The sequence below is a fragment of the Lagenorhynchus albirostris genome, chromosome 19 (genome assembly GCF_949774975.1).
Source record: "Lagenorhynchus albirostris chromosome 19, mLagAlb1.1, whole genome shotgun sequence".
Lineage (NCBI taxonomy): Eukaryota > Metazoa > Chordata > Mammalia > Artiodactyla > Delphinidae > Lagenorhynchus > Lagenorhynchus albirostris.
The window spans coordinates 14,817,880-14,845,764 of record NC_083113.1 but is presented as its reverse complement, the minus strand read 5'-3'; the positions used below and the strand labels follow the sequence as shown (position 1 = coordinate 14,845,764).

Below are 27,885 nucleotides of genomic sequence, written 5' to 3'. Positions count from 1 at the left end.
GGGGCAAGAAGTGGGGCCGGAGCCACGTGCAGGTTCGCGACCAGAGGAACTGGGGAAAATAGGTGGGGCGCAGCTAAATCGAGAAACAGAAACCGAGACCCAGTGAAGAGTAGCGGTGGGAGGCAGAGCAGGGGCAAGAGGAAAGAAGTGTGGGACAAGGTTTAGGGGAGAGGCCAGGAGGCCGGACGAAACCAGGAGTAGGGGCGTGGCCAGGAGCAACAGGAGGGGCGAGACCTGGAGTAGTAGCAGAGGCGGGGTCCAGAAGTGTAGTAGATGCAGGGTCTGGGGCAGGGCCGAGTTCTGGAGCAGAGGCGGAGCCAGGAACAAAAGCAAGGGTGGAGCCTGGAGCAAGAGCAGGAGAGGAGCGAGGAGCAAAAGTAGGAGTGGAGCGTCTGAGCAGAGGCGGGGCCAGGAGCAGGGACTGGACGAAGCACCGGAGCGAGGCGGGATCTCAGAAGGCGCCTACCAAGAACAGTCTTGCAGGCTGGTGACCTCCGCATTTTCCAGGTTGAAGCCACGTTATCCACTGCCCCGAGATGTCCCCTGCTGGCCCTGCGTGGCCGAGGCTCCGAGTCCTGCAGACGCTGTGGGCACTGCTGGTGGTGCTGTTGGCACCGTGGAGGTTGTGGGCGATAAAGAATACCCAGGAGTGCACCTGGCAAGTTGTCCTGAACAACTTTGAGACCGTAGGCAAGAAGGACGCGAGCGATCGTTTCGTCGATCAAGAGCCCTTGTACACAGTGGACAAAGTGTTCAGCCAGCTAGTGGACGCGCCCATCGACCCGGACGAGGTGAGGGGACTGGTGTCAGGCAAACGGGAGAGGTCCTGGACCTGCACCCCACTGGGCTCTGGACATTTGCCCACCCTCTCCTTGCAGACATACCTGGGCTTTCCTTACTACCTGAAGATCAACTACTCCTGCAAGGGAGAGGTGAGTGGGTGCAGAGGGGGTGGGTTCATTCTGTTGGGGCCTCAGTTTCTCCATCTCTAACATTTGAATAGCGGTGGCACCACCAGACCCTAGGGACCTTAAAGATTCAAGAAAATTCCCAGTATCCCACGAGGCACATAGTTGGTGCTCAAGTAAGCTTTCTATTTCCATGTTTTAAAATTGACGTATAGGGTCTTACCTGGCGGTCCAGTAGTTAAGACTCCGCGCTTTCACTGCAGGGGACACGGGTTCCATCCCTGGTCCGGGAACTAAGATCTCGCATGACCCACATCGCGGCCAAACAAAACAAAATAACAACAACAAAACACTTTCCTCAATAAAGTGAAGAAAATATTTTTCGAAAATTGAGATATAGGGCTTCCCTGGTGGCGCAGTGGTTGAGAGTCTGCCTGCCGATGCAGGGGACGCGGGTTTGTGCCCCGGTCCGGGAGGATCCCACATGCCGCGGAGCGGCTAGGCCCGTGAGCCATGGCCGCGGAGCCTGTGCTCCGCAACGGGAGAGGCCACAACAGTGAGAGGCCCGCGCACCGCAGAAAAAAAAAAAAAAAAATTGAGATATAATTCACATACCATAAATTCACTATTTTAAAATATACAGTTCGGGAATTCCTTGGCGGTTCAGTGGTTAGGACTCTGAGCTTCCACTGCAGGGGACACGGGTTCCATCCCTGGTTGGGGAAATGAGATCCTGCAAGCTGCGGGATACAGTTCAATAGTTTTTTGTATATTTACAAAGTTGTGCAACCATCACCATTATCTTGTTCCAGCACATTTTTTTAAAATTAATTAATTTATTTATTTATTCGGTTGCGCTGGGCCTTAGTTGCCGCATGTGGGCTCTAGTTCCCTGAGCAGGGATCAAACCCGGGCCCCCTGTATCGGGAGCGAGGAGTCTTAACCACTGCGCCACCAGGGAAGTCCCCCCAGCACATTTTTATCACCTCAAGAGGAAACCCTGTACCCCCATCCCTCCAGCTCCTGGAGACCACTAATCTACTTTTTTCCCCTATGAATTTGCTTATTCTGGACATTTCATATAAAGAATGGAATCAGGGGCTTCCCTGGTGGCGCAGTGGTTGGGAGTCCGCCTGCCGATGCAGGGGACGCGGGTTTGTGCCCCGATCCGGGAAGATCCCACATGCCACGGAGCGGCTGGGCCCGTGAGCCATGGCCGCTGAGCCTGCGCGTCCGGAGCCTGTGCTCCACAACGGGAGAGGCCACAACAGTGAGAGGCCCGCGTACCGCAAAAAAAAAAAAAAAAAAAAAAAGAATGGAATCATAAAATATGTGGCCTTTTGTATCTGACTTCTTCTCAAGGCTTATCCATGTTGTAGCATGCGTTAGTATTTCCTTTTTATGACTGAGTAATAATATTCAGTTGTATGGATGTGCTACATTTTGCTTATCCATTCATTAATTGATGGACATTTGGGTTACTTCCACTTTTGAGGGGGGATATTACGAATAATGCTGCTATGAACATGTCTGTACAAGTTTTTGTGTAAACATCTGTTTTCAGTTCTCTTCACTATATACCTAGGAAAGGAATTGCTGGGTCATATGTTAACTCTGTTTCTCTTCTGAGGAACTGCCAGCCTGTTCTCCAAAGCAGCTACACATCATTTTATATTCCCATCAACAATGTATGACGGGTCCAGTTTTTTCTATATCCTCACTTGCTCTTGTTCATCTTTTTGATTATAGCCATCTAGTATGTCTAGTATCTAGTATGTGTGAAATGGTATCTCAGCGTCGTTTTGACTTGCATTTGCCTCGTAACTAATGATGTTGAACATCTTTTCATATGCTCGTTGGCCATTTAACTTCTTTGGAGAAACGTCTATTCAGCTCCTTTGCCCATTTAAAAACTGGGTTATTTGTCTTTCTACTGTTGCATTGTAAAATTTCTTTTTATATACTGGATACTAGTTCCTTATCAGATATATAATTTGTAAATATTTTTCACATTCCATGTCTTTTCACTATCTTGATGATGTCCTTTAAAGCACAAAAGCTTTATGTTTATTGAGATATAATTCACATATCATACAATAGCACCAAAGTTTTTAATTTTGATAAAGTCCAATTTATCATTTTTTTCACTTGTTGCTGGTGCTTTTGGTGTTGTCTAAAAAGGCTTTACCTAACCAAAGTCATGAAAATTTACTTCCATGTTTTCTTCTAAGAGTTGTTTGTTTGTTTTAGCTCTTACGTGTAGGCCTACAATCCATTCTGAGTTAGTTTTTGTATATGGTGTGAGGTAGGGGTCCAACTTTTACATGTGAATATCCAGTTATGCCAGTACCATTTGTTGAAAAGATTATTCTTTCCTCATTGAATTGTCTTGGCACCCTTGTCAAAAATCAATTGACCATAAATATAAGGGTTTATTTCTGGGTATAATCCTATTCTGTTGCTCTACATGTCTATCCATATGCCAGTACGACACAGTCTTGATCACTGTAGTTTTGTATTAAGTTTTCAAATTGGGAAGTTTGAGTCCTCCAACTTTGTTCTTCTTTAAGACTGTTTTGGCTCAAGTAAGCTTTCTGAGGACAGTAGAATGTTGTGGTCTAGAACTGAAGTTCTGGAGGCTACAGACCTGGGTTTGAATCTGCCATTAGCTAACATTACTTGGAGGAAGTATAGCATGATAGTGAATCCTTTGGGCTGTGGAGCCAGGCTGCCTGGCTTCAAATCCCAGGTCTGCTACATAATAGCTGTGTGATCTCAGGCAAGTTACTTAACTTCTCTGTACCAAAGTTTCCTCATCCTTAACAAGGGTCCAATAATGATCATACCCACTTCATAAAATGCTTAAATAAGTGTGAAGCACCTAGCACAGTGCCTGGTTCATAGACAGGGCTCAGTGAATGCTAGCAACAAGTTTCTAGAGTGTGACCCTGGGCAGAGAGTTTACTCCATGAGCCTTCTCTCCTTATCTGTGAATTCCTTTTTCTGTTCATGCAACACCTGCTCTGAGTCAGATCCTCTTTTTTTTTCTCACAATGGGGTGGGGAAGGCAGTACAATGATAAACAACGTGGCCAGGTTTTTCTTCTGGATGCAGTCCACCAGGGAAACAGACAATTGGCAAGTAAATACATAAAATAATTTATTACAGTAATCAGTGCAAAGATGAAAATAAAATGAGGTGATATGTCAGAAAGGAGGGTGTTAGCTGGGGTGGTTGGGGAAGGTCTCTGAAAAGCTTGAGCAGGGACTGGAATGATGAAGAGGGACACACATGCGGAGAACTGGGGAAAACATCTGGGCTGAGGGAACAGCCAGGACGGAAGCCAGTGTGTATGGGGAACCGACCAGAGGCCTGTGTGGCTGGAGGAGAGTGAGCGAGGGGGAGAGTGGGAGGAGTTAGTGAGGACCTGGCTTTCCCCCTGAGTGAGGTAGAGCCATGAGAAGGTTCTGAGCAGAGGAGGGCTGTGATGGGACTCGGGTGTTCACAGGCTGAATGGGGGGCAGGGCAGCAGCAAGGAGACAGGGAGGGGGCTGATGCTCAGTCCGGGCAGGAGTTGAGGATGGACAGCACCAGTGTGGTCAAGGCCACTGTAGCCCTGACGGGGAGGAGGTCCCCGCCCACCAGCACCTGCTACCCTGTGATTGGAAACCCTGAGGCAGGACTGGGGCCGGTGTAGGGGACAGGATTGAAAGGGCCCCGGCCTAGGCATTCCTCAGGATGAAGGCCTGTGCAAAAGGGGTCAGACCCATTAAATCTCCCGCCTGCAACTCACAGCTGCCCCCACACCCCTGCCCACAGTGGCTTGAGCACAGCTGTCTCTTGGGGATGCCTCCAAGCCTTTGCTATTCTAGGGACTTCCCTGGTGGTCCAGTGGGCCCTCCCAGTGCGGGGGGCACGGGTTCAATCCCTGGTTGGGGAACTAAGATCCTGCATGCCGCACGGTGTGGCCAAAAAAAAAAAATTAGTGCTGTTCTATACCCTAAAACACCTATCTTCTCCTTCCATCACCGCTCAAGCCCTGCCCTCCCTTCTTAGCCCAGCCAGGATCCTGGCATCTCTGGGAGGTTGTCCCTGGCTGCCCCGTCACCCTCTTCCCGAGTTCCTTTCTGTCTAACTGCCCCATCCCACCCTCAGCCCAAGGCCCCAGCCCACAAACCTGGTGGCGATGGCAGAGACTCTAATTTCTCTGGGTAGGGGGTGGGGTAGAAGCCTCAAGAATGGGACTTGAAATCCCTGAAGTGAGAGAAGAGGCTGCTAGTATTTTGGGTGCCAGGCACTCCCACCTTTACGTTTTTGCTTATCCCATGCTGTTTTTCCCCATGCATTCCCTACATCCAAATTCTGTCTGAGGACCTTGCTCTGGACTCGCCTCCTCCAGGAAGACCTCCTGACTCCCTCCACAGCCCAAAGCACTTCTGCTCGTCCTGGCCCATCCCCTGCCCCAGCCCCAAACCTAAACCATGTTCTCTAACCTTCCCTCAGTGGAGAGTCTGCTCTCCTGACCCAGCCCCAGGGAGAAGACAGGCTAGTAAAGGTAGGGTCAAGGCAGCGGGACCCACAGGCTATCTTAAGGACACACTTGTGGGGCCATCTCGCCCTCAGTCCTCTGAGGCCCTGGTCCGCAAGGGCCACCTGACAGGGCTGAAGCCGGTGGTGCTGGTCACCTTCCAGTCCCCAGTCAACTTCCATCGCTGGAAGATAGAGCAGCTACAGATCCAGATGGAGGCAGCCCCCTTCCGCAGCAGAGGTGGGCCTGGAGGGCTCCTGGAGGGGTCACAGCATGGCGGGCATGTGGGGGCATTGCCAGGGACCTCAGCAGGGTTCATGACCTTGAGGGGAGGCTGGGACCATCAAAGGGGTCTCTGACCTGGTGGGCGTGGGGGTTTGTTGGGGGCCTCACAGAGGTGTCTGACCTGGAGGGGGGCCTGGGGAGGCGTCATCAGGCTCCTTGGCCTAGATGGGACCACACAGAGGCCCCAGTGGGGTCCATGGCTGAGGGGAGGCGTGGAGAGTTGCAGGGGGGTCCCAGTGGTCTGTGGCCTCGGGGGCTTGCTGCTGGAAGGCCCCAGCAGCCTCAGTACCCCCTGCCTGCCAGCAGAGAGGTGTAATGCAGAGGAAGTGTGTCTCATGAGCTGGTACACACCCATGCCCATCAAGAACGGCAGCGTGGTCATGCGCGTGGACGTTAGCAGCAACGGCCTGGGGCCCTTCATTCCCAATAAAAGGTGCCCTTTCCCAAACCTGGGGCGGGGGGTAGTCCCTGGGAAGGGCTTCCTAATCCCCGGATCCCCAAAGAAGACAGGAGGAGCCCAAAGGGAGGGAACTGGACAGGGAGGTGGCAGTGAGCTGTAGCAGGAGCTGGAATGCATGCCCCACACCCACCTCCAGGTTTCAGGTGAATATCAACGGCTTCCTGGAGAGACAGCGAGGCAACACACTCCAATTCACTGTGGGAAATGAGGTGAGGGGGGCCCGGATGGTGGGAAGGGTAGAAGAGGGGGTTAAAGACAGTAGGCTGGGGCCCTGATTACTTCCCAAACGAGCGGCAGATTCCATTTACAGAGCATTTACTGTGTGCTGGCCCCCTGGCGACGTGCCCTGCTAAATGCACAATCACATTAGGTCTTGACAGTGACCTGTGAGGGAAGGTACTCTCACATACCCATTTTAAAGAGGAGAAAACTGAGGCCCCAAAAGGGTGGAGCCATTTGCCCACAGGCTCTCGGCATGTACACATGGAACGAGACTTGAAACTGTGTCTGCCTGACTCCTGCACCCATATTCTTAACCACAGTGCATTCATTCATCCATTCATTCATTCAGCAGGCACTTCCTGAGCACACAGTGTGGCACCATGGGAACATAACAGTGAACACATAGACCCAAACCCCTGTCCTCTCTTAGAGCTGACATTCTAGTGGGAGAGACAGACAGCAAACCAGTACACATGAAATCAGGTAAATTCTGTAGCAGGTTAAAAGGTAGTTAGTGCTCTGGAGAGAATTCAGAGTGAGGGGAACTGGGTCTGTGCAGGAGGGGACGGCAGTGTTTAATGGAATGCTCAAGAAAGGCATAACTGGTGGGAATTCCCCAGCAGTCCAGTGGGTAGGACTCTGTGCCTTCACTTCAGAGGGCCCAGGTTCGATCCCTGGTCGGGGATATAAGATCCCACAAGACCCTACAAGCCGCGCAGCGTGGCCAAAAAAAAAAAAAAAAAGGCGTAATTGAGAAGCTTGGCATTTGGGTAAAGGGAATCACGTGGCTACCAGGGGATATAGAGGGAGCAGTCTGTGCAAAGGCTCTGAGGAGCGGGAGACCCATGTGGCCGGGAGAGAGTGGGTGAGAGGGAGAGTGCTGGGGGATGAGATCAGAGAGGCGATGGGGCAAATAGACGGAACCGTGGGAGAGGGAAGGGAGGGGCGTGTTGAGCAGCCCTCCTGCCCCTGCCCCGCAGCTCTTCAATCTGATACCCCGGTACTTTGTGAATGTCCCGTCGAGGCCCTTGTGGTACACTGTGGACCAGGCACCTGTGTTCATCCTGGGCGGCATCCCTGAGGAGAAGGCCATCCTGCTGACTGACACAAACTTCAAGGACTTCTTTCTCGTGGAGGTGAGTTGATGTAGGGCAGATGGTGGTCTGGGCCTCAGCTCCTAAAATGGTGGGGGGGCCTGGGACCAGAGAAAGGTCCCCAAAGACCTACCACCAATGAGAGGCAAATAGCATGAATGAAAGACAAGACTGCAACCAGACAGCCTGGGTTCAGGTCCTGGTTCTGCCACCTCCTGGCTGTGTGATGTTGGGCAAGTCACTTTACCTGGGCCTCAGATTCCCCATCTGTAAAATGGGAGCAATACTTATATTTACCTCACAGAACCATTGCGAGGATGGTATAAATTAATGTCAGCCGGACACAGAATGAGCACTACGTGAGTCAAAGCTATCATTACTTATAGGTCCACCATTTCTAATTCTGAAATCCAAAATCTTTGAAACGGCGTTTTCAGAAGTTTAGGGCTAAAATGTATTTGTTGAGAAACTCCGACCTGAGCTAACAAAGGCTACTTTTTTTAGTCTTTATGCATTCCATTTAGTGTTAATATTCAGATGCTGCCCTGCGGAAATATTAAGGAGTTTGATTATGGGGTGTTGCCCCAGACCCCACTGGGGTTTGGATGGTATATATGTGCCATCTTACCTTCTAAACTGGAAAATTCTGAATTTCGATACACGTCTGGCCCCTAGGGTTTCAAGTTCAGCATTGTGAGCCTATATTATTCCCAGAACAGGGAAGGAGTGTCTGAAGCAAGGTTCTTTTGGTGTGAATGACAAACACGTTTGAATTAATTGCAGCTGTAGGCAGAACTGCAAACCAGTTTGGTTTAAGCAGAGAAATGGATTTAGTAGGTGTGCCTAACTGCAAAGCCCAGACACAGCTCAGCCTGCAGGCCTGGCTTGATTCAGGGCTCACAGGAGGACTCCAGCTTTCGGTTCCACTTCTATCTGGATTAACTCCATCCTCAGTGTGATTCGTATCATCCCAACTCCCAGGCAGAGAGAAAGGGAGCGTCTGTTTCCCAAATAACTTTAAAAACAAACAAACAAACAAAAAACCCTGAAATTTGTTTGCTTTGTCCTGATTGGCCCAGCTTGAGTCATGTGTCCCAAAAGAATGGAATGTGACAGCTGGCTTAGCACAGGTCGTGAGATCCATCCTAGCGAGGACGGCAGCCGAGACAAGAGGCAGAGAAAGGATGGTTCCCCCAGAGTGAAATCAGGCTAGCTTTGCCACAGGTTGGGGGGATAAGATGCTGGTTGTTAATTGTGTCCAAGAAAACAGCTGTGCACACAACAACCCCGAAAGATTGCCTTAGCCTCCTCCCCTTAAGGCTGAAAGCCCCGCGCATGATTTCTGACAACCCCATGTGGATTAATGTTCTCTCAGGTCCCTCTGGCCATGAATTCCGGCTTCTACTGATCTCATTTCATTTACAGTCTCCCCGTCCTGGGTCAGCTCTCTCGGTTCTGGCCCAAGTCTTTCCAGACCTTGCTCAGTTTTCACGCTCCTGACCCAAACACACACACAGGAAATATATGGCCGATGTGGATTCTGCTGAAGAGATTTGGAGGACAGAGAAGGCGGTTTATGTCATGAGAATGAAAAGTGCAATTTGAACTTCAGTCATCCTTGTTCTTTTTTTTTTTTAATTTATCAAGATGAAACTCATAAAATTCACCACTTTTTTTTTTTAAGATTTTTTTGATGTGGACCATTTTTTTAAACTGTCTATTGAATTTGTTACAACACTGCCTCTGTTCCATGCCCTGGCCCTTTGGCCTCAAGGCACGTGGGATTCCAGCTCCCCGACCAGGGATCGAACCCACACCCCCTGCACTGGAAGGCGAAGTCCCAACCACTGGACCGCCAAGGAAGTCCCTAAAATTCACCACTTTAAAGTGAACCATTTAGTACCATTGAGTACATTGATACTGTGCAACCACCAACTCTTGTTTCCAAAAAGTTTCCATCACTCCAAAATCGAAGCCTACTTATTCTCATTCTTTAATCACAGGGATTTTCCCCATATTGTTGTCTCCTCTCTGTTTTCCTTCCTCTTGTTTCACCTCACCACTCCCTTCTAGACGGCCCCTAGGGTCCCATAGGAATCCTCCCCCTACGCGGCTCTCTTCGGCCCTGAGTTGGTCAGGTTTAGATGCTGTAACAGGAGTGCCCTGGTAGCCTTGTGGTTTGGATTCTGGGCTTTCAGTGCCATGGCCTGGGTTCAATCCCTGGTCAGGGAACATCCTGCAAGCTGCGTGGCCAAAAAAAAAAAAAAAACCCTGTAACAAAGAGACTCCTGAGAGAGAATAGCTTAAATAGTTGCTGTTGCTCATTCCCCGAACAGTTCAGAAGTGAGAAACCGCAGTCCCTTCTATTTTCCTGCTTCACCATCCTCTAGGCCCCAGGTGTTGATCTCATCAGTGTGATCAGAGCTGGGTCATGCCTACGTCCATATTCCAGCCAATTGGGAAGGAGAAGGAGCAGAAATGAAGGGCAAGCTATTTTCTCTTAAGCAAGTTTCACTTCCACTCACATTCCATTACTGAGGAATTAGTTGCTTGGCTACATCCAACTGCAAAGGAGGCTGGGAAGTATAATTTCTATCTGGGTGGCACATGCCCTGCTAAAACTCAATTACCAAAGAATATGGGAGAAAGGGATTTGGGAGCCCAACTAGCCACCTGCCAAAAATGGAAGAGGAAATTTGTAAGTTTGTGTAACCAAAATATTCAGGACTTCAGGTCCGGCTTGACCCAGGATTTCAAACAATGTCACCAAGACTGACTTGCTCTCTCTCCATCTCTCGGACCTGGTTCCTCTGTATTGACTTTATGCTCAAACATCTCTGTCCTTGGAATTGCAAAGGCTGCATCTCAGGCCCACATCCAGTGGGAAAGATCTTTCCCATTACCCTCTAACCCCCAAATCCCAAGATTTCTTCCAGTTGGTGTGGCTCACCATTTGCTCACCTTGACTCAATCACTGCGGCCAGAGACACCCACCATGCTGCTTTTTGAGTTAAATGAGTCAGAACTCTCAAGCTCTGCTCAAATAAGAAATCCAGCTGACTCACAGCTTTTCTTTTTCTCACGTATGTGGGAGAAGGGAGATGTGATGATCCTTTTCTGGTTTAACAAAGAAAATTTCCAAGTATTTCTTCCAGAAAACAGAGGCAGCACTTTAAATATTAACAGGGCAATAGATGAAGTATGACAACCAATCAAAATGACACATTGAGAGGGTAGAGGTTAGTTTCACCGGGCACAGCAACAATGTCTGTAGTCTGTAGAAATCTTTTATGTGCTGAATAGGGTAGGGGAGTGAGAATGTACTTGTTACCCTTAACTTGATGAAATTTCCCTCAGCATCAGAACTTAGAGTGTTACTTTGATATATGCTTTTTATTGGTAAAGTTAGTGAAAAATTCCACTTTTTAGTGGACAATTTCAATCAAACACAGAAGTAGAGAATTGTATAATGAACCCAGCTTCAATAATTAACATTTTGCCTTTTTTTTTTAATCCCACTATTTTTTTTTCCTGGAATATTTTAAAGAAAATTCCAGCCATCATACCATTCACCTGTAAATTCTGGAAATAACTGAGGAAGCATCCCTAACACATGAGAACTTTTTTTTGGGCTTCTCACTGTTGTGGCCTCTCCCATTGCAGAGCACAGGCTCCGGACGCTCACGGACCCAGCCGCTCCGCGGCATGTGGGATCTTCCCAGACCGGGGCACGAACCCGTGTCCCCTGCATCGCAGGCGGACTCTCAACCACTGCGCCACCAGGGAAGCCCCACATGAGAACTTTTAAGAAATAAAACTACGATGCCATTATAATGCCCAGCAAAATTAACAGTAACCCCTTAATAGCATCTAACCTGGTCATAGTCAATTTTCCCCAATGATCTAAAAATGTGTTTTACAGTTGCTTTGTTTGAATCAGGACCCACACGTTGCATTTGGTTGTTACGTCTTTTAATACCCTACATTTTTTCAGGCAATTTAAGAAACCAGGCCTTTTGTCCCATAGAATTTGGCTGTTTGCTTCTTCACAAAATCGATTACAACTTGTTCCTCTGACCCTATGTATTAGTCTGCTCAGGCCGCCATAATAAAATACCATAGACTGGGTGGCTTAAACAACAGAAATTTATATTCTCATAGTTCTGGAGGCTGGAAGTCCAAGATCAAGGTGTCAGCAGGGTTGGTTTCTCTCCTGGGCTTGCAGAAAGTACCTTCTCACTGTGTCCTCACATGGCCTTTTCTCTGTGGGCATGAGTGGAGAGAGAGATCTCAGGTGTCTCTTTCTCTTTTTATAAGGACACCAGTCCGATAGGATTAGGGCCCCACCCTTATGACCTTGTTGAACCTTAATTATCTCCTTAAAGGCCCAAATACAGTCATGATGGGGGCTAGGGCTTCAACATATAAATTCTGTCCATAACACCCTATATTGCCTATAAACTGGTAGTGAGCTCTAGAAGCTTGGTTAAACTTAGACTCAAAAAAAAAAAAAAAAAAAGAGGGCTTCCCTGGTGGCGCAGTGGTTGAGAGTCCGCCTGCTGATGCAGGGGACACGGGTTCGTGCCCCGGTCCGGGAAGATCCCACGTGCCGCGGAGCAGCTGGGCCCATGAGCCATGGCCGCTGAGCCTGTGCATCCGGAGCCTGTGCTCCGCAACGAGAGAGGCCACAACAGTGAGAGGCCCGCGTACAGCAAAAAAAAAAAAAAAAAACACCAGGGAATTCCCTGGCGGTCCAGTGGTTAGGACTCCATGCTTCCACTGCAGGGGGCCCAGTTCGATCCTGGGTAGACTCAATCTTTTAGGCCCTTCATTGGTGGTACTTTCCCACTGTTAGTGATATTGCCAGTGCTGGTGATTGGTCATAAGTTCAGACGGTGTCAGCCTGACAGCCAATTGTGTTCAAGATAGAATAGGATTATTAAAAGTGTGCCTCGGGCAAACTTAGAATCTTTTGGATCCACGTGAGTACAGCCCTGACTGTGGCCCGGAGAACCAGGACTGCTGAGCACTGTTGAGTATGCTGTGTACTGCCCAACTCTAGGGAGCACAGAAAGCCCCAAATGCCTCTGGCCCGGGTCACCTGCTTGCAGGGGAAGTTTGTTGGGGAAGTTTGGCCACCAAGATGCTGCTGCAGTGTGAGCAGGGAGGGGACCCTGGGGGCAGCCGCATGTGTTCATTCCAAGCAGTTGTCAGAGCTGGTGCCTCGAGGCAAGGGAGGACACAGGGGCTGAGACCAAGGCCACCTGCTTACCAGCGGCTCTACTCCCTTGCAGTTGAGCATTGACAGTTGCTGGGTAGGCTCCTTCTACTGCCCCCAGACCAGCTTCACTGCTACCATCTATGATGCCATCGCCACCGAGAGCACCCTCTTCATTCGGCAGAACCAGCTCATCTACTATTTCACGGGCACCTATACCACACTCCACGAAAGCAACCGTGGCAGCGGTGAGGGGGCCCTGGCCGGGTCACATACCCGTGTGTCCTTGGCATCTTAGGCAAGGGGACCTGCCTGTTGGAGCCCCAGGGAGGGCACCTCAGTGAATCCATCACTGGAGACACCTGGGAATGGAATTTCCATGAGTGGGGAGGGGGATGTTGGAGGGACTTTCCAAGCTCCTAAAGCATCGCTGCCGCCCTGCAGGGGCCTCCTCCTACCCTCTATATGCTGGGGTGAGGCTTTCATCCAGACCCCAGGAGTTGTGAACCGACTAAGGGCAGAGAGAAGTGTGAGAGTGAAGGGAGGGAGCAGAGAGCAAGACACACGGTGCACGTGCACTCACACACACGTGCAGAGAGAGAAAGACAAACCGGAGAGAGTTGCATACCAAGCGAGAAATGTGTGGGGTTGGGGAGTGGCAGAGAGTCAGATAAAAGACATACAAAGAGAGAAACAGAGATGGGCCGTTGGAGAGGCAGTGCCATGAGGGAGGTTGATCAGAGAGGAAAAAGAGAGACTTGATTCAGCCTCATCTGTTAAATGATACCAAAGCCCTAGTTCTTCTCACCTTCTGCCCCTGCCCTATCTAAATGAAAGATGTCAACTTATAGAGTCACAGAAACTTGTACTGTAACCCATATTTCATTAGTTAGTCAGCGTTCCCAACAGCTTTATTTTTGTCCCTTTCTTTCTTAGGGCACTTTGACAGTGGGAAGGACCAAGTTAAAAGAGATTTAAGTCAAAGACGGGTGTTTATTGGCTTAGATAGCTGGAAAACTCAGGGGCATGTTGTTTTCAGGCACAGCTGGATCTAGGGGCTCACTGCAGCTGTTAGGCCCATCTTTGTGGTACTGCCCCCACTCCATCCAGCAACTGCAGGCTTTTATGCCGGGGGTGGAGGTGGGGGGCAGGAAAGAATATCTCTCTGTTAGTGGTTGCAGGCTGAGAACTGTCTCTGATTTGCCCAGCTTGGTCACATGCCCAGCTCAGAATCCATCCTCTGGCCAGGGGAATAGAAGAGTGGGGTCAGCCCAATCTGAACCTTGTGGGCAGAGTGTGAACGGGGGTGGGGGGATTTTCGCAAAGGCAGCTGGGGCCCTATACCAAGGGCCCCTCAGACGCCACACTGAACAGTCACTCCAGTGGGAGAAGACAGATAACAGGCTCATTAAGGCCTGGAAAATGTGGATGGGGGCCCAGGTGCCAGGCTCAAATGTCTGTGCTGGCCCCCACAGGGAGATGGGTCCGTGTCCTGGCTAACGAGTGCATCAAGAAGTTGTGCCCTGTGCATTTCCATAGCAATGGCTCCGAGTATGTCATGGCCCTCACCACTGGCAAACACGAAGGTTACGTCCACTTTGGGACCATCACGGGTAAGGTTGGTACCTGGTACCTCTGTACCCTCTCACTTCTAAGAATTCTGACCCCAGGCCCTCACCCCTCACCATATTCCTTCAGGAGGGGTCCCAGGCTGGAGGTTCTCCCTGTGAGTCGATATGGGCTTACGCATTTGTAGGGGCAGGGCTTGGGGTGTGTTATGTATCTTTCACAATGTGTTTGGTTTCAAAGGGTAGAAGCCCAATTCAAAAATCACTTAAGCAGGGACTTCCTTGGCAGTCCAGTGGTTAAAACTCTGGGCTCCCACTGCAGGGGGTACAGGTTCGATCTCTGGTTGGGGAAATAAGATACTTACATACTGCACGGTATGGCCAAAAAATTTTTTTAAAATCGTCTAAGCATAAAAAATGTGTAGACATATAAGTGAAAAGACCAGGATCCAACGTCAGGCATAGCTGGATCCAGGGGCTTACAGGGTATATCCTCAGGACTCTGTCTCTTGGCAAGGTAGTATAGCATAGGGATTATAACATGGGTTCTGGAGAGAGACTGCTCTAACACACCAACTCAAGTCACTGGCGGCTCCGGATAGGTGACTTAACCTCTCTTTTTGGTCTCATATCCTCATTTGCAAAATGGGGCTGATAGTACTAACTAGTACCTGCCTCATCGTGTTGATATAAAGATTAAATAGACCTATATAGGGTCTTAGGAGAGTGCTAGGGACATGGTACTGTTCAAGGGTTTATCATTGTTAGCCCTGTGATTTGGCTTCATTTTCAGGTGGATATTCCCTTCACGAGGGTTAGAGATGGCCTCCAGGAACTTGGGGCTCACATCTCCCACCAGTCTGAGTCACCCCGAGAGAGTGACAGTGGACTCTTCCCCACTGGCTCTAGCACAGATCCCAGGGTGCATTCTGATTGGCCCATTCTGGGTCACATGCTCAGACCTGAGCCAAATACTGTGACCAGAGACAGACATACTCTCTTTTTTTAAACTTTTTTAAAGAATTTATTTATTTATTTATTTATTTATTTATTTATTTATTCTGGGCTGTGTTGGGTCTTCGTTCCTGCGTGTGGGTTTTCTCTAGTTGCAGCGAGCGGGGGCTACTCTTCGTTGCAGTGTGTGGGCTTCTCATTGCGGTGGCTTCTCTTGTTGTGGAGCATAGGCTCTAGGCGCGCGGGCTTCAGCAGTTGCAGCACGCAGGCTCAGTAGTTGCAGCTCGTGGGCTCTAGAGCACAGGCTCAGTAGTTGTGGCACATGGGCTTAGTTGCTCGGTGGCATGTGGGATCTTCCCTAACCAGGGCTCAAACCTGTGCCCCCTGCATTGGCAGGTGGATTCTTAACCACTGCGCCACCAGAGAAGTCCAGGCAGACATATTCTTTTTTTTTTTTTTTTTTTTTTTTTGCGGTATGCGGGCCTCTCACTGTTGTGGCCTCTCCCGTTGCGGAGCAGAGGCTCTGGACGCGCAGGCTCAGCGGCTGTGGCTCACGGGCCCAGCCGCGGACGCAGCATGTGAGATCTTCCCAGACCGGAGCACGAACCCGTGTCCCCTGCATTGGCAGGCGGACTCCCAACCACTGCGCCACCAGGGAAGCCCGGCAGACATATTCTGATAGGCCAGTTGTGAATGACTGAAAGGCCAGTTGGGTGAGAGCTGCCCCAGGGAATCCTGGGACTAAGAAGGAGGCACAGGCATAATTGGAGAGCCGGTGTGGTGGGGTGCCAGACAGGCTGGGAAGGGCCTGAGCTTTGACCTGCCCTGCTCTGCAGATGGCCGCGTGTCCTTCGAGTTGCTGCCCAGGCAGCGGTCCGTGTGCAATGGGATACTAGGTACCCAGCTCCCAGATGGGTCTGCAGTGGGCAGGGGGTGGGGTGGGTTTGGGGGGGTTGGGGGGAAATCGAAGGTGTGGGAGAGCAGCGAAGGGTGGGAGAGGTCATAGGACAGGATGGGCAATTTCTTGGGGATGGGTGGAGAGTCACTGGGATAGATGTGGCAGTCACAGAGACTATGGAGAAGGACGGGATCTGGGGGCTGCTCTGGACTTCTGCCTTCCCTACCAGTTGTCAACTGCTCCATAACCTGGGCCGTATTCATTGCTGGTGACTACAATCTACTGCTGCTGGTGGAGATCGAAGACCCCTCCACCAGGAAGTATTTCCAGGTGGTCAGCTATGACCTGGGTAAATGGGGCGCCACGGCGGGGGCAGGGGGCTGAGCGGGAAGGGGCAGGAGCTCGGAGTGTGAACTGCGGGCCCATCCTTTGGAATCTGTGCCCAGCAGACAGCTGGAGGGAAACGTTGCTCGTGCCACTGCTAGGTAAGGGGCAGTGGTGGAGAACAGGCCATCTGGGCTGAAGAGCCTGAGAGGAAGTCAATGAGACTAGAACAGAGGGGAAAGGGGAGGAGGGAGATTGGAGATGTGGGCAGACGCCAGAGCTGGAAGGGCCTTGCGGCTCACAGTGAGGAGATTTGATTTGATTTGATGAAGTGAGAATAGGGCTGCCGTGTACAGCTGTTGAGGCTGTGCCTGGTGTTCCCCAGCCAAGGAGTCAGAGGAGGGAGGCAGGTCCTCTGCCCTAACAGGACTGTATCCTCTCAGAGGAAGTGTCTTTTTATTATTCACATAAAGAAATTCTAAAGATTAATGGGCCCAAACGGGAAGCTGTTGGAGGGTTTGGGGAGGGGTTGGGGAGCTGGGGACCTGCTCAGTTTCAGGTCTTGAAAGCTCAGGGCCTCAGGAGATTTTTGCTGTGTTTTCCCCACCTGTAGTCAGTGATTACCTGGTTGTCCTCTACACCATCCCGGAATTCATCCCTGACGGTAGGAGGGGAGGGAAGAGGGGGCTGAAAAAGTGGGGGGGAGGTTAGGAGGGGCCCAAGTGACCCCACCTCACTGCTGTGTCCACTCTGCCTCTGCCCCTGCCAGCTCGAGGCCTGGAGTTCCTGATGGTCCTAGGGACAGAGTCTTACACCAACTTCCCGATGGTACCCAAGGGCATGTCCTACAACCCGTATAACAACCTGCTGTTCATCTGGGGCAACTTCCTCCTGCAGAGGTATGGGGCCGGGTACAATTTGGCCTCCCCAACCCCACTAGGGTGGGGGTCCTTTCTGAAGTCACCAAGTTTTCAGAGTATGCCCAAGTCCAGAAGTTACCAGGACTGTGATGGGGGGAAAATGGGCTGGGGTGGGCAGAGATGGGATGGGGGAAGCTGGTAGTTTAAAGCTGGGAGCCCTTTCTTAGATGAAACCTGATATGAGGACCTAACCTATGTGAGCAATAGAAGGGCATTGTCTGGGGAAAGGTAAGGATGCTTTTCACCCCTCAGGAATCCAGGGGTCCCGGAGCCAACTCCATGGGCTGTTGGCAAACTGCCAGTTCGGTTGAACCTTCCTGTTCACTGATAGGCAGGTCAGCCAGAGGGTTTGGAGTGTGGCGCAGAAACTAGAGTCCCAGGCCTCCTTTGCGTGTTCTCACGAGGCTGGTGGAGAACTGAGTAAATGGTTCCTGCATCGTGTCAGGCCTAGTTGGGGAAGCAGATATTCCCCAGGGCCTTGCCTGGTGCCCCTACCTCCCACCTCTGCCCCTGCAGCTATAACAGTAAAAACTTCATCTACCTGGCGGACTTCCCCAAGGAGCTGTCCATCAAGTACCTGGTTAACTCGTTCTATGGGGACACGGCTATTGTCACAGAGACTGAGGAGGTGGGCTGCCCTGCCCCTCTCCCCACTTCCTTTCTGCCCACCCCCAAATCCCAAGGGTTTCCCTTCTTCCCCTGTCCGGGTAAAGGGGCCCAGGAGAGGGAACGTCCTCAGGGACCCAGGGGAAGGGCAACGAAAGCTCCATTTATAGCTGAGAACCCTCAAACTCAAAAAGGATAAGTATCTTTCCAAAGTCACTCAGCAGAGTGAAAAACCTGTGCTCAGAGTCATGATGTCATTTCCAGAGGGGGTCCTCTTTCATTCCATCGTGCAGTTCAGTTCATAAATATTGATCCAGTGCTGGAGACACAGTGGCCAATGAATCAGTCCTGGGCCCTGCCCTCACAGGGTCCCAGTCCAGTTGGGAAGATGGACTCATTCCCAGACTGTGATGGTTCAGAGCAGCTAGGGCTGCAGTGCGGAAACAGCATCTATGGAAGTTCAGACCCGGTCTGGGGGTGTGTGTGTCAGTGAGGGCTTCACAGAGGAGGCCACCTGGAGGGGGGACATGCTGGAGGCTGGAGGGGATCCTCCAGGTCGAAGCTAAGGAGGAGGTGAGATCTAGAGCAAAATGTGTTGGGGGATGAGACGGTGGGCAATAGTGCAGAGATGGGAAACTGAGGCCAAGGGGAGGGTGCAAAGAGTGAGAAGGAAAAACGAGGGCTCATTCCTTGGATCCCAGGCCTCCAGGGAGTGTATATATTAGGAATGGTTACATTGCAAGTAATAGAAACTCAAGCAGACTAAAACACTGAAGAAATTTATCATGGCGAGTGAGGGCTGTAAGCACAGGTGTTTGGGTCTGGGAAGTAGAGAGATGGCTTACCCGATCCCAGCTGGAGGTGAACTCCCAGGCTTCACCCCTCAGGGAATGGGGCCCTCACACTCGGCAGAGCGAGAGGTGGGGGTCACAGGGCCCATGACCCTCACACACACACACCTGGCTGTCTCACCCCCAGATCTGGTACCTCCTGGAGGGTAGCTACCAGGTGTACAAGCTGTTCCCATCCAAGGGCTGGGAGGTGCACGTCAGCCTACAGGTGATGCAGCAGTCCTCTCTCTACGCCCCCAATGAGACCATGGTCACCCTCTTCTACGAAGACCACAGACTGTACCAGGTGCTAAGCGGGGGGCTATGGGGGAGACATGGGGAAGCTGCAGGACCGCTCATGTGGCCCTGCCTTCTCGCTGCAGCTGGTGTACCTTATAGACAACCAGCAGGGCAGGCTCGTCAAGAGGCTTGTGCCTGTGGAGCAGCTACTGATGTACCAGCAGATCAGCAACGACTACCTCTTGGAGCGGCAAGGGTGAGGAGATACTGGACCACAGCAGCAGTCAGAGCCTTAGGCGCTGCCTGTGGGAAGCTCCCATTCGGGGGGTGGGGGTGGGGTGGAGATCAAGCCATCCCCAGTGACAACCGCTGGGCTCAAAGGAGGGGTCTGACCCAGCCTGGGGACAGGGTGCATCAGGGAGGGCTTCAAGGAGGAAGAGGTGCATGAGCTGTGACCTGAAGGGTGAGGAAGAATTGACCAGGTGATAGCATGGGGCAGGGTGTTTCAGGCAGGGAGAACCACATGTGCCAAGGCCCCGGGGAGGAAAGGAGATTGCCTGATCAAAGAACTGAGAGAATGCGGTGCTGTTAGAGTGCAGTGGTGGCGGGGTGGACAAGGTGAGCCTGGTGGTCACAGGGAGGAACTTGGACTTCATCTTGAGGGGCCTGGGGAACCACCATGGGACTAAGGGGAGGGGCTCCACGGTCAGATTTTACTGTGTTCAGCAGTGATCCTTTTGCTCACCTGCAGAGGAGGCCAGGGAGGCAGCGGGGGGAGGGGGGAGGACACTTTGGAGGTGGAGTACCGTGGAGGGGGTGGGGGAGAGTCTAGGATGAGGTCCAGGACTCTGGCCTGTGCGGCCGAGGGCCGACCACGTGAACGTGTGCAGGGGCACCAGGGGCTGAGGCTGAGGGGGAAGGGCAGGGATGGATTATTCTTGAGTAGTCAGCAGCGCAGGGGTGGTAAGGGGGCCTGCGGAGGCTCCTGGTGCACGCACGGAAAAGTCAGCCGCCGTCCTCCACTACCGCCGCTCAGGAGCCACCTGACGCTCTCCTTCACCAACTTCTGCCCCTTCACGGTGATGCGTCTGCGGGACCTGCCCAACCCGCAGATCTACACGCGCCAGGAGCGCTACCGGGCGCAGCCGCCGCGTGTCTTGGAGCCCGGGGGCTTCCACAGCGACAACTCGCTCGCTGTCTATCAGGGACTCGTCTACTACCTGCTTTGGCTGCACTCGAAGTACGACAAGGTGGGCGCCTGGCGGCGGCCGGGGCCATCGGGGCCGGGTCTTGTGTGAGGCGGGACCGCAGAGCCGTAGAAGGCAAGGCCTGCGTGGCCGGGAGAACCGCCGCGGAGGGCGGAGCAGAGCAGAGCCGCCTCGGTGCGTCCGAGGCTAAGGCGGGCTGGAGAGGGGGTCGAGCACGGCTCACGGGGGATGGTTTTGGGGGTGTGGCGGTCGGGCTGAAAGCGGGGCTTGAGGCCGATTTCAGGGTCAGGGGCTGGGACTGAGGCTAGGAAGGGCTCGGAGGATACTGCCTGCCTGGGCACGCCCCTTGGCCCCCCTCAAGGTGCTGGCGGTCCCCGCAGCCATATGCGGACCCGGTGCACGACCCCACCTGGCGCTGGTGGAAGAACAAGAAGCAGGACCAGGTGCGTGGAGAGGGTGGCGAATCGGTGGGAGGGCCGAGCCCGGATCCCCCCTCACCGTCCCCCTGTCCGGGCACTGTCTTTGCCCCGCATCCCGTCCCTCAGGATTACTACTTCTACCTGGCCAGCAACTGGCGGAGCGCTGGCAGTGTGCACGTTGACATGGCCAGCTACGAAAAGATCTACGACCTTAAGGCTGAGAACGAGCTGCCCGAGCGCATCTTCCTGGACAAGGGCACCAGCTACCGCTTCTCGGTCTTCCTGACGGCCCGGGAGCCGGAGCCCCTGCACGGTCTGTGGGCGGGGCCGGGTGGAGCCTTAGGGGCGGGGCTTCTGTCGGGTGCGGCGCCCTGACCCCTCCCTCTGCTCCAAGTAGGCCCCTCCTTCCAGCTGCAGAGCAAGGTGGGCCTGGCTGTGGTGCTGGCCGACCCGGAATGCATCGAGGCGGTGGTGAAGGAGAAGGTCCTTGTTAATCGCAACTCGGTGCTTTTCTGGGTGAGACCAGGTGGAGGGGAGGAGCTGAGGTGACGGCGGAGCTACTGAGGCAGTGGACCTGTTAGAAGCCCGCGGTTATTTGAACTGTCCCTGGATCCTCCCGCTGGCCCGCTGACCCCTTCATTTCTGCCCCCACCCCCAGGTTACGCTCAGTGATAAAAGGTTTTGCTTTGATCAGGGCATTAGTGGACATCACCTCATGAAAACCTCCATGCTCCTCAAGGTGCGTTCCCAGCCTGGAGGGGAGGGATGCGGATGAGGGAAAAGACTGGGCCCGTGGGGTCCACCAGTCATCATCTCCTACTCACAGGTGGTGGGCTCGTCCGGGCACTGCTTCCAGAACACGAACCAGGGGCCCCGCATGCAAGTATTGGACTTGGGGTACTGGGCCCTGTGCTGGGAGGGAAGGGGTTGGGTTGAGTCTCAACAGGGCAGAACCTGAGGGCTCCTTCTGGGAATTCCTTGAATGCCTTCCTAATTTCTTCTTTCTCATTCATTTTCATCATTCACCTGCCCAGCCACCCACTCCCTCCTTTAATCCATTCGTGTTTTCAGAAAGGGCTGCTTAGTGTAGATTGCACACAAGCTTGTATGTTCCTTCTGATACTTTTCTGCAGGGAGAAGTAAAATATCTGCCACACAGGGCTTCTTTTTCCAATTGGCACAAAGGCGGCATGTGGGCCAGCTTGGCCCTTCCTTCATACCTCGCTCTTCCTTTGCCTGTTCACATGTGCCTTGTTCAAGCCTTTGGGTCCTTGGTTCTTCACTTGCTTACACATGCAGTATCCCCTTTGCATAGAGGCAAACACTGAGGCTCAGAGAGATGCAGACAAAATGCTCAGAGTAACCCTGGGAGCTAATAAGTGGTAGAGGAAGCCTTGTTCTCACCCACTTCCCTGCCCACTCTCCAGGAGACAGACCCTGGTGCTTCTTCCTCCTGGGTTGGTATGACCCAGGGCAGTTAAAAAAAGGGGCTTGTCGGGCTTCCCTGGTGGCGCAGTGGTTGAGAGTCCGCCTGCGGATGCACGGGACACGGGTTTGTGCCCCGGTCCGGGAAGATCCCACATGCCGCGGAGCGGCTGGGCCCGTGAGCCATGGCTGCTGAGCCTGCGCGTCCGGAGCCTGTGCTCTGCAACGGGAGAGGCCACAACAGTGAGAGGCCCGCGTACCACAAAAAAAAAAAAAGGGGGGGGGGCTTGTAACAGCTCCCAACTCCTTGGATCACATGGAATATTTGGGATCAAATTCAAGGAAGAGTGACTGACCTCGGCCCAATAACAATTTCCTTCTATCCTTAGTGATATGCATTATTTTTAAGGTCTTTACCTTAACCCTAGAAAGTCAAAGTTAACATCTCCATTTTTTTTTTTTTTTTTTTTTTTTTTTTGCGGTTCGCGGGCCTCTGCAGGTGCTGAGGGAGAATCTGTTCTGTACTCTCTCCTAGCTTCTGGTGGTCGTTGACGGCCCCTGACATTCATTGGCTTGTAGATGCATCGCTCCAATCTCTGTCTCCATCTTCACAAGGCCTCCTCCCTATGCGTCTGTGTCCAAATTTCCCTGTTCTTATAAGGACACTGGTCATTGGACTAGGGTCCACCCTAATCCAGTGTGACCTCATCTTAACTTGATTACATCTGTAAAGACCCTCTTCCAAATTAGGTCACATGGGCAGGTACCAGGGAATTAGGACTTCCCTGGTCCTAATATCTTTTTGGGACACACAATTCAACCCAGAACAGAGAGTCAGATAATAAGCAAGAGAAATAAAAGATATTGTATGTTAAGGGCAATGGGTGCTAGGAGAAAACAGTAGTGAGCAAGGGGCCTGGGGTAGGTTAGCATTTTCCATAGGATGGTTCAAGGAAGACCTGGCCGAGGAGGAAACACTTGAGCAAAGACTTGAAGGAGGGGAGGAAGTGAGCATGCAGTTATGTGCCGGAAAGCATGTCAGCGAGAGGGGACAGATGGCAGAGGCCTGGAGGCAGGAGTATGTTTCATGTGTTAGACTAAAGGAACAGCGGGGAGCAGGCATGGCTGGATCAGGGCTAGCAAGGAGGACCATGGAGAGAGATGAGATCAAAGCGGTGATGGGCAGGTTACATGGGAGGCATCTGAGCAGAGGAGCAACTCAGGTGTTCACAGAGTCCCTCTGGCTGCATGTGGGAGACAGCCTGGGTGGAGGGGCGGGAGCAGGGAGGAAATGGGCCAGCCAGGGTGGAGCAGAGGAGTTGGGGGTTTGGGGAAGGGAATAGCTCTATTTTGAAGTTTAGAGACAACGGTATTTCTGGATGGACTGCATGTGGGGGTGAGAGAAAGAGAGGTTTCCAGGATGAGGCCAAGGCTTTTTAGCCTGAATTTGCAGGGGTGAGGCGCCATAAACAGAGGTGGCCTGTGGATAGATTGAATCTGAGACGCCCATTAGACGCCCCAGTGATTCAGTGGCTGATAGGTGTAAAGTCTTTGGCTCAGGCGAGCATGGGAACTGCTTAATCTGTGGCCACGATGCCTCTCCGCGGTAGACATCAAGCCCAGCCCACAGTCTCCAGATGTCCATGTCCTTTTGACAATTGGGTGAAATCCTTGGGCCCTACCCCCAGAATGGGCCAGAAGCCTTTCATTCCCAATGACAATGTCACGGGAGTTCCCAGATCCCTAACCCCCATCCTGGGCTCTACTTCCCTCATATACCCCATGCTTCCCCCAGCTCTACTGTCTGAGAATTCAGTCTCAACCTCAGCCCTTTGTTTTATTTTATTTTTTTATCTTTTTTTTTTTTTTTTTTTTTGCGGCACGCAGGCCTCTCACTGTTGTGGCCCCTCCCGCTGCGGAGCACAGGCTCCGGATGCGCAGGCTCAGCGGCCACGGCTCACGGGCCCAGCCGCTCCGCGGCATGTGGGATCTTCCCGGATTGAGGCACGAACCCGTATCCCCTGCATCGGCAGGCGGGCTCTCAACCACTGCGCCACCAGGAAAGCCCTGCGCCACCAGGAAAGCCCTATTTTATTTTTTAAAAATTATTTTTTTTTGCCATGCTGCGAGGCTTGTGGGATCTTAGTTCCTCGACCAGGGAGTGAACCTGGAGTCATGGCAGTGAAAACCCGGAGTCCCAGCCACTGAACTGCCAGGGAATTCCCTCAACCTTGCAAGTCCTTGCTTCATAGGTGCAGGTGTTAGTGGTTTTGTATGTCTTATTCTGGAGGCAGTTGGAAGCAACCTGTCTCAGTTTGAATCCCAGCTCTACCACTTACCAGCTGTGTGGCTTTGGATAATTAATAAGTGACTTGACCTCTCTGTGCTTCCCTTTTGCCATCTCTAAAATGGAGATATTAATGGTCTGTATCATACAAGGTTGTTTTGAGGATTAAATAAATTTGAATATGTAAGGCACTGAGGCCGTTCCTCAGCGCCTTGTGCATAGCAAGAGCTACTTAAGTGTTTGCAGTTATTATTGTTTTAACGATCATAATAATAATCACCTTGCCCTCTGGTGAGGGTGAGCCTGGCAGGTAGGGGTGGTGTGTGTGGGAGGAGGGGCGTCTTCCCTGCCCCACCCCTAGAGCCAGGCTTTTCTCCTCCCATTCAGGGCAACCTGATGGTGCCAGTACTTATCGGCTGCCCCCCAGGCAAGCGCCTTGCCTTTGACATCACCTACACGCTGGAGTACAACCGCCTGCAGAACAAACACTACTTTGACTGTGTGCACGTCGACCCCGAGATGCCCTGTTTCCTCTTCCGCGACAGTGCGTGTCCAGCCCCCTCCTCTCAATGTTCAGTGTCCTCTGCCCCCACTACTTTGCCCTCCCAGGCCTTTCCTCCCTGCCCGCTCACTGCCCCAGCACCCTCTGCTCTTCCCCTTGGACCACTCGTCTCTCCTTCTTCCCCTCTCCATCCTCCACTTCCGAGCTAATTTCTCCTCCCCGCCTCAACTCCTCCGACCCCACAGTCTTCTACCCATTCTTCTTGATCCAAGATTTGGTGACGGGAGACTCTGGCAGTTTTCAGGGCAGGTAAAGTCGTGGCCAAGCCAGCGGCTGACAGGAGTGAGGTGGGGAGTCGGGGAGTGGGGAGAAGGGGGGAGGAAGTGGGGGTGGAGGTGGTAGAGGTGATGCAGGACTTTGGACAGTCCGTGCGCACCTCTGCTCCCGGCAGCTACGTGCTGAAGGTGGTGGGCGGCGGGCCCACCCTGGACACCATCAAGGAATACAGCGAGGAGGATATCTACCGCTTCAACAGCCCCCTGGACAAGTAATCCCTGTGGGCTGGGCCCATAATCGGCCTTTCTTCCCCTGCAGGCCCCTGCATCTTCCCAGCCACAGACCAACCCTGGGCTGCAAACCCCGCCCATCTTGGTGTCTCAGGCCCCACCCACAGCCCAGGCTCCTAGCATCCCACATACTCGGCCCCGCCCACGGCAGGAGGCTCCGCTCACCCAATCCCGCCCACTGCCCCCTCTCCCTTTGGGGCCTCTGCCCGCTGAGGCCCCGGCCCCACTGAGGTTACCCCTTCCTGCACAGGACTGGCAGCCTCATCTGGACCACAAGAAACACAACGACCACCGAGGACTCAGCCTTCAACATTTTGTCCCACAACAGTTTAGGCATTGAGTGAGTGCCGGCCGACTGCACGCCCCCTTCTCCCCCACAGTCTGTCGGGCCTGTCCATCCCTTCTGCCTCTGGGAGACCTCCTGGTCTTCAAGCTACACTGACTGCCTTTGCGGTCCTCAAATGAGACCGATCTCTACACAAGCTGGACCCTCTGTCTGCAGGACTGGTCCCTCTTAATCTTTCTTCAGGCCTTAGTTCAGATGCCACTTCATCCAGGAGGACTTTTCTGACTGTTCTAGATGGGACAGTTTTGCTCTCATGTCCTCTTGTACGTTCCCCATTCTCACCCTGACTGCTCTGCCTGTGCTTCCTCCTTCCCAGCCCTTACCCCTCTGAGCTGTCACTGTCTCCTGTGGGGTCTGTCTCCCTTATAGTCCAGGTCCAGAATAGACAAATAATATTTGTTGAATGAGACAATGAACAAGTTAATTCATCCATGGTAGACATTTATTGACATTTGAATGGAGGTATTAATGAATGAATAAAACAATGAAGGAATAAGTTAGTATAGGGGGAATTCTCTGGTGGTCCAGTGGTTAGGACTCAGTGCTTCCACTTCTGGGGGGGCCTGGGTTCAATCCCTGGTCGGGGAACTAAGATCCCGCAAGCTGTGAGGCACCGCCGAAAAAAAAAAAAAGCATGTAGGGCCTCAGTAACTGGCCCTATAATAATGAAAGGAATAATAATAATGAAAGGAAGAAAATGATGCCATGACCAAATGAAGGAAGTGAATGAATGAACAAAGTAGCCAACTTGCACCTATTCAGTATTCAACCTGTGTTTATTGAATGTATGAATGAAGATGTGACTTTGTACCTAGCAGCTGCTCCAGATTCACTTGTGGGATGAAGGAATAAAGGTAGCAAAGAATAAATGAGGGGGTGGCACCTAATAGGTATACCGTCCATAATCTAGATGAATGCATAGTAACGGAGGCATTGACAGCTGGAGATGTAAAGACGTGAGGAAATGAATGAGTAAACAAACAGCCTGTCACCTGGGAGGGGTTCAGTCAGCCTTACTGGCTAAAGTGGGTGAAGGAGTGAATCAGGGAGAAAGGGAGGAGATTGCGCCTAGTTAGTACTCACCCAGAGTCTGTGGGGTAGAGGGGAAGGTCAGGGATTGGCACGTGCTAGGCATGATTTGTACTACAAGTGCCTGAACTTGGGCCCCCAGGTGGCTCTGTATGGAGAACTCCCCATGCCATGACACCATTCCACACAGCATCTTTGCCTCCGAGTTCTTCTTCAAGGTGTTGGTGAGCAATAGGTGAGCCAGACACATGGCCCAGGTGGGCTCAGGGGCTTCCTGTGGGGTGACCGCCTCCTCCCCCGATCCTGAACCCCATCCCCCAACAGAGGTGTGGACAAGAGCACATACTGCGACTACCAGCTCACCTTCCAGCTGCACATCCACGGGCTCCCACTCAGTGCCAGGCGGGCCTTCCTCATCCTCATGGTGAGTGGCTGCCCTGGAGCTGCCCTGCTGCGTGGATGGGGGCCCCCAGGCTGCCCACCCATGCCTGTTGTGTGGTGTTTGCAGGTGTCTGCCAGCCTGTTTGTTGGTCTGGTGATCCTCTACGTCATCTCCTGCCTCCTGTCGCCCTATGTGGTGAAGGTCTGCAACGTCCTCTGCTGGAAGATCAACAACATCATCGCCTGGGAATCTTACATCTACAGTATTGCCTCCGACACCGGGGCCTTCAGCAACACCTCTGGGATCAAATCTGGGGAGAGCTCTGGGGGCATCTCCAGAGTTGTCTCCAAGGTGGCAGGGGAGAACAGGACTGACACTAAGGAAACCTTGAGGAAGAAGCCAATATCCTGAGCCTCTTACCTGCCCCAACTGCCACCCACCCTCATCCCTCGTTTCCTGGGCCACTTTGAACATGCAACCTGTCGCTCGCTCATCCCAGGCCTTTCTCCCGTTTTGCTTGAATTTTCACTTTGCATTTCAGCACCAGCTGTGGGACCTTGTAAGGACTCATGTTCAATTAGTTTGTACCACTCAGCCACATAAGTTATAAAATATCAAAATCCTTCTGTGCCAAACTGGTAAATACTGGCTTCTCTGTGTGCCTGC

At 52.3% G+C, this 27,885-nt stretch overlaps 1 protein-coding gene across 1 annotated transcript; it reads left to right on the top strand.

Moving 5' to 3' along the window:
* CATSPERG (cation channel sperm associated auxiliary subunit gamma) lies at positions 1-27,854 on the top strand. The gene is made up of 28 exons (XM_060130632.1): positions 1-791; positions 879-932; positions 5,532-5,676; positions 6,028-6,154; positions 6,318-6,390; positions 7,384-7,539; positions 12,792-12,963; positions 14,191-14,328; positions 16,074-16,133; positions 16,365-16,484; positions 17,073-17,123; positions 17,229-17,358; positions 17,896-18,007; positions 18,964-19,122; positions 19,199-19,311; positions 20,092-20,305; positions 20,644-20,706; positions 20,809-20,995; positions 21,080-21,198; positions 21,341-21,421; positions 21,509-21,565; positions 24,782-24,938; positions 25,142-25,205; positions 25,348-25,443; positions 25,713-25,802; positions 26,980-27,072; positions 27,162-27,261; positions 27,346-27,854. The coding sequence occupies exons 1-28, from the start codon at positions 537-539 to the stop codon at positions 27,628-27,630; spliced, it is 3,471 nt and encodes a 1,156-aa protein (XP_059986615.1). The 5' UTR covers positions 1-536; the 3' UTR covers positions 27,631-27,854.
* Positions 27,855-27,885: the final 31 nt, after the last annotated feature.